Consider the following 6,000-nt stretch of genomic DNA (forward strand, 5'->3'; position numbering starts at 1 on the left):
TTCAAAGCAGTCACCTCAAACGTACTGATCTTTTCCCCCAATGTTATCAAAGTTATGAATCCAGCAACCTCAGGCTGTATTTTGGGGGGAAGTGGGACACCTTAAAAACACGTGGCCTGTGTCACTTTGGTACTGCAAGAAAACCCTGGAGATAAGAAGCATGGGCTAACACTTACGACACACTGAAAATTAGTGTGAACCCTGCTCTAGTTTTTGAGGACAAACAAAACAATAATTAAAGCAGAAAAGAGGGCCAACAGCCCTAGCACTGAAACTCAACAAACTGCCTCCAGACACATCAGTGAGAACAAGTATCTTACTGGGCTGTTCACAGTGCACTACGGAATCAACTGGAAACCACATCCAACCCCCCTCATTGTACAGATGAAGAAACTGAGACTAAGACATTAAGTGATTTAGTCATGAAGACTCAGGTGACCTGGCTTCTTGGGAGGTAAATCCTTCAGCAAGTAGGGTTCCAATATTCATAAAGAAAATGAAGTGAAATGTCAATGAAATGAAAACTCCTACTCACACTAACTGAAGCAAGAAAAACCTGTGTCTGCCCAGAGCTGGACTCGCTTTTCAGGTTTTCCCTCTGGCACCGCCTATGAAAAGGCACACGTGAGCAATCAGCGCTCTCCGCAGACACCCTGTTATCAGTTAAACCCACGGGAAACAGCAACCACGGACGTGAAATGCACTTAAGCCTGAGCAATCCCTTCTGTGTTCATACTTTATAAAAGCCATTAGGACTTACTTCAATATTCTCCACAATTCTCGTAACTACAGAGGCAGTAACCGAATACCAGTAGGACTCCCCTTTCTGCTGGCGTTCGTTCTACAAAGGAAAGAGTCGGTGTTAGCAGAATCTAGTGCTTTGCTCATTTCAAGTCTCACCACCACCGCTCTCATGGCCAAAAGGATTTCTGCCTTGCCTTCCACTTTTCCTCCAGGGCTTGAAGGAGAGCTTTCTTGCGTTCCCTTTCCAACAGCTTCTCCTTTTCATCATTGAAATCCTGTATTTTTTCAGGGGCTCCAATTAAGTGAAGGCTGGAGATGGAGATCACCCAAGGGTCCACATGGGGGCGATAGAAGGGAATCTGAAGGGTTACCTTCCCAATTAAGCCTGCGAAAAGGAAAGTCTTGTTAACTGTCTGCACACATTTTTAAATTCTATTTTTCTGTATTCTAGTTTTCTTTAAGGAGTATTATTACCATTTACTTTTTAATTTAAGAAAACAAGCAGCAAGTTTTCGTACATGTGAAACAAACATTAGTGGGCTGAGATCTGTAAGAACGGGGCATAATAAAGCAGAAGATGGAAAAAGGTCAGTGTAACTTTTTCACATCTAATGCAACATCTCCCTCTGGAAAATACCTCTTCCCCAACAGGACTACATCGTAAACTTCCCTGGGGTGTCTTTTCTTCCCATGGCACCTGTACTAGCCCGTGGGCACACACTCATCTCTTGTTCATTATTAATTAGCTGGTTGATAGGTACTTATTGGGAGTTATCAGACTCAGCAATATGCCCAATCTTGAACACAGCAACCGAAACGTAGGTCGCGTTGCAGTGGTACTCTATCGAGAAAGAATTCTGATTCTTCATGAGAACTCGGGCTGATGGGAAAGCTATAAATGGCCTGGTAGAATTGTGACACTTATTTCCCAAGTTCTACCATTTCTCAAAGATCCACACAGCCCAACTAACAATCTACCTCTGAAAGCAACACATGTTATCAGACTGTTATCATTACTGTCTAAGATCTAGAATTCGAGCAGGATCGATGTGTTATATTTAAGATAACAGAGTATCATTAACACCAAATGATCAACTGTGTAATCCAGTAACAGATGAAGAAATCTTACAACAATGAAAAAATATTTTAATTTTGACTTTAGAAAAATGAAAGTAAGTTTTTTACATTTAATAAAATTTATATTATAACTGAAACCATACACCGATTTTCACAACAAAGAATTTTAACAATAATTAGTGTACAGTTGCAATTCTAACCTAAATTAATTGGGAGGACACTTATATGACAGCAAAATATAACTTCTGTTACATTTTATTTTTGCAGAACAAGCATAAAAAGGGTCACTTTTGCCAAAATATTAGAAAACATCAATTTTCCCTAAGAGCCTCTCTTAATCCTTTGATAGTCAAATAAGAACTCTCTTGGAAGTATCCACTGTTTCATCATTCTTGAGAGTTTCTTTCAGATTCTAACTTGTCAATGCCTTTGCTTGTGATTCTGGCAGTTCACCTATGACCTGAATTGACTTCAAGAAAGCCTAAATCTCTTGCAAGATTTCTATTTTATTTCACCTAGCAACTGATTTGCATTGTACTTGCACTTTATTGTAACATAAGTACCCTCAAAATAAGGGAAAGACTGAGTGATATCAACAGGCTTGTTCAATGACGAGCAGTGTCTAAAGAGGGACTAATTTTATAAGTGGTCACTTAATACAGAATATTTTTATTCTGTGATAATTCTTGTTTCCTTACCAAATCTAGTAACTGCAAGACTCCGATAATAATTGCAAACATCGACTGAGTGTGCCGGGCACTGTTCTAGTCATTTTAATGCATTAACTCAGGTATTCCTCTCAACAAACCTATGATATAGGTACTAGTATTATCCCATCCTAAGATGAGGATGCACACACAGGGTGGTTAGGAAACCTCCCCAAGGTCACACAGCCAGAAAATGGCAGATATGGAATAGAAACCCAAGCATACAGTTCCAGAGCCCACCTTTCATTCAATAAACTGTCTCTTAGTAATATGAATTCTCTGAAAATAAGAACCCCCTGTATCTAGGATGGAAGTTCTCAGACTTTAGTAAACATAAGAATCACCTGGGGTGCTTATTAAAGATGCAGGTTCAACAACACTCCCTCAGAGACTCTGATTCAGTAAGTCTGGGGGCCACCTGACCTCCCCACCACCACCCCCAAGATCATCCTGATACTAGTGGCCTAGAGACCACACTTGAAGACTGATCTAAACTCTATCCTTCCTACCCTGCCTCTTCCTGGTCCAACAGAGCCAAACTCAAGGGCTCTCAGTTTTCACGTCCCAATCGATAAAAGACTCAGAACTGCCTCCCATTCCCTTGTTCCACATACCAGCTTTGACTTCAAATGGTAATTCCAGTTCTTTCAAGGCATCTTTCTTTAAAGGCAAGTTTTCTAATTCAACAGCACCTAAAAAATAAAAATACCATCACATGTTCATCCAACAAATGCAGCAGCTGCCTGTAGTGTGCAAATCAATGAAGGGTAAAGGGAGAGTTTCACATCTAGACCCCAGCTATACCAATGTGCATTCTCTGTACTAATTTCCTGACCAGCCCACTGACATGTAAATAACAGCTGAAGCTTACCAGCAGATGAAGGATTTAGGCAGGGATCTAACTCTAATGAGCCAGATAGTAAATATCTCAGGACTTATCGTGTCTACTGTATATTCTCCTTTTGTTTTGTTTCTTTACAAGCCTTTAAAAATGGAAAAGCCATTCTCAGCTAACAGAGGGATCTGGCCAGTTGGCCGGTTTACAGATCCCTAGTTTAGGCTACTATTCCACCAGAGGACCATTAACATCTGAATCACCTAGGATGAAATGCAGGCTCCTGGGTCTGAAACAGAAATTTGCAATTTTTAACAAGCTCTCCTTACCCACCGCCCTCCCCCTCCCCCTCCCCCAAAATGTGTGTATTCCATACCACGTCAGAGAGCCCCTGTAAAGTTGGTCATCAAGAGGAATTTATACTCTCTCCTCTGGAGAGACCCCCTCTGCAGGTTCTCCTCTGCACCCTCCCTCACAGGTGTAATAACCAGTCAGAGAGCAAAGGCATGAACAGGACCACCGCTGAAGGTCCTTTTCAGACCCAGTTTCTATAATTACTTAAATACAAAAGCACAAGATGACTCCAAAGCGGACTGAAGGATTAGTCACAAGGTGCAGCTAGATCTCTCTCTCTCTCCCAGCTATGGAAATCAACCCTTTACACATACTGGGTTGGCCAAAAAGTGCATTCGGGTTTTTATGGAAAAACCCGAATGCACTTTTTGGCCAACCCAGTACATACTGATCCCTCCCCTGCGCCTAAGGCACTGTGCTGGCCACTGGGAATAAAAACAAAGGCAGGCAGGGTCCCCATCTTCAAAGTGCTGGGGAAACAGCCATTTTATAAAGTTGTTCATTTGTGCAACACAAGTCAATTTCTGAGTCACTTAAATCTGTCTGAAATGTACTCTCAAGAACAGGGAGTACAGACAACAACCACCCAGCAACCATTAACTGGTAAGAGAACCCAGAAGAAAGGAGAGCAAGTCTTTTCCTCCAAAGACACACTAATACAAGAAACTTAATTATTTTCCCCTTTGAATGATTAAGACTTGTGCACTGGCATCTAAAGAAGTATTCAAAGCTAGCATTTTGGCAGATTCTGAGCAAATGCACCCAACTTATTTTTCAGACTTTTGCAAGAACATCTATTCACATGGGGCTCCACTTACCTTAAGACTTACCAAAAGGAGAAGTTAATAATCCCAGAGAGCCCAGAAACAACCCTATATCCACACTTGGGGAGAAAATGAGCATAAGGGGGAAAAAACATGAGACACATTCCTTATCAGTTGAAACCAACTTAAAGGGAGGAAAGTATATAACTTCTGAAGAGCAACATTTGCAATCTGAATCATTCGCCCTATTTTTCAATACCCAAATCTGTCACAAAGGCAGACGGCCCCAGGTTTCCATGGCTGCTGTACAGAGTGGAGAAGTGGAAAGAACTGCAGGCAATCCATGCAATGAAAAATTAAAGAAGCTGAAGCACAGACAGCAAAGTAGGTGGTCTAGAAAGGAGAGGACACACAGAAAAGAATGAGGAGAAACGGCAGCCTATAGCAAGTCAAAAACAAGAGAATCAGGGACTTCCCTGGTGGCCCAGTGGGTAAGACTCCACACTCCCAATGCAGAGGGCCCGGGTTCGATCTCTGGTCGGGGAATTAGATCCCGCATGCATGCTGCAACTAAGAGTCCTCATGCCACAACTAAGAAGTCCACATGCCACAACTGAAAAAAAAAAAGATCCCGTGTGCCGCAACTAAGACCCAGCACAGCCAAAAATAAATAAATAAAAATATTTTTTTAAAAAGGGTAATCAGGCAAAACACAGATCAAAGGCTTCCTACTTCCCCACCCACTCATATGTACCCACAACTGGCCCTGCTGGAAAAGGTCCCTCCAAGGGACCAGGCCACAAAGCACCCAGCATAGGTGAGCACCTTATAGATAATAATGTTTGTTGATTTCCAGACAGATAATTTGCAGACTTATTTATGGATGGCTCTCTCATCCAAAAATTCCTCACCTCAGATTAACAAGAAATCTAGTCACTAGCTGGGGTGAATTTAGAGTAATACCTAATGACTACTCAATCTTCCTCCCTCAGCTCTAGGGAAGCCAACCTCATTTAAAGGGCCAACCTGAGGTTCAGAGCTTATTTAAAAAAAAAAAAAAAAAAAAAAAAAGGAGGGGGAATCTAAATGTATGCCCATGGCCCAGAGTTCAGACTCCTTGAACCAGCACTGGCAGCCGCTATCTTCTGGCCCCAAACCATCCCAAAGACACCCTGCAGGTTTCAGCCTTCTGCCTCTGCTCACATGCCTCATTCTGCCTGGAATGTGGTCACCCAGCCTGGGCCATCTATCAAAATCCCGCTAAGACCCACTCAAAGCCACCCCTAGAATAGCTTTCTCAGGGTCCTCCAGACAAGATGAATGACTCCCCTCCCACTGCATTATGCCTGTATCTCTAGTATAACAACGTAATACATACTGCCTTGTGTTACTGTACACTTATTTCTGTCTCCAGGACTGGTTAATGGCTCTCTGAGGGCAGGGATTATAGAGGCGGAGCTGGGATGATGATGACGATGAGGAGGAGGAGGAGGGAGGGGGAAGAGGAGAGAGGAGGGAG

At 42.4% G+C, this 6,000-nt stretch overlaps 1 protein-coding gene across 3 annotated transcripts in view; it reads right to left on the bottom strand.

Annotated features, from left to right (window-relative positions):
• The window catches only part of VPS13D (vacuolar protein sorting 13 homolog D), a 246,829-nt gene that overhangs the window by 229,022 nt on the left and 11,807 nt on the right, over positions 1-6,000 (bottom strand). For all 3 annotated transcript variants that reach the window (XM_029230144.1, XM_029230148.1, XM_029230145.1), the window contains 3 exons: positions 3,143-3,220; positions 939-1,129; positions 761-841 (listed from right to left, as the gene is read on the bottom strand). In XM_029230144.1, the coding sequence (XP_029085977.1) occupies positions 761-841; positions 939-1,129; positions 3,143-3,220 (350 nt within the window). The remainder of the gene's footprint in view (positions 1-760; positions 842-938; positions 1,130-3,142; positions 3,221-6,000) is intronic.

This window comes from Monodon monoceros, unplaced genomic scaffold (assembly GCF_005190385.1).
Source record: "Monodon monoceros isolate NGI ecotype Baffin Bay Population unplaced genomic scaffold, NGI_Narwhal_1 Super_Scaffold_18, whole genome shotgun sequence".
Classification (NCBI taxonomy): Eukaryota; Metazoa; Chordata; class Mammalia; order Artiodactyla; family Monodontidae; genus Monodon; species Monodon monoceros.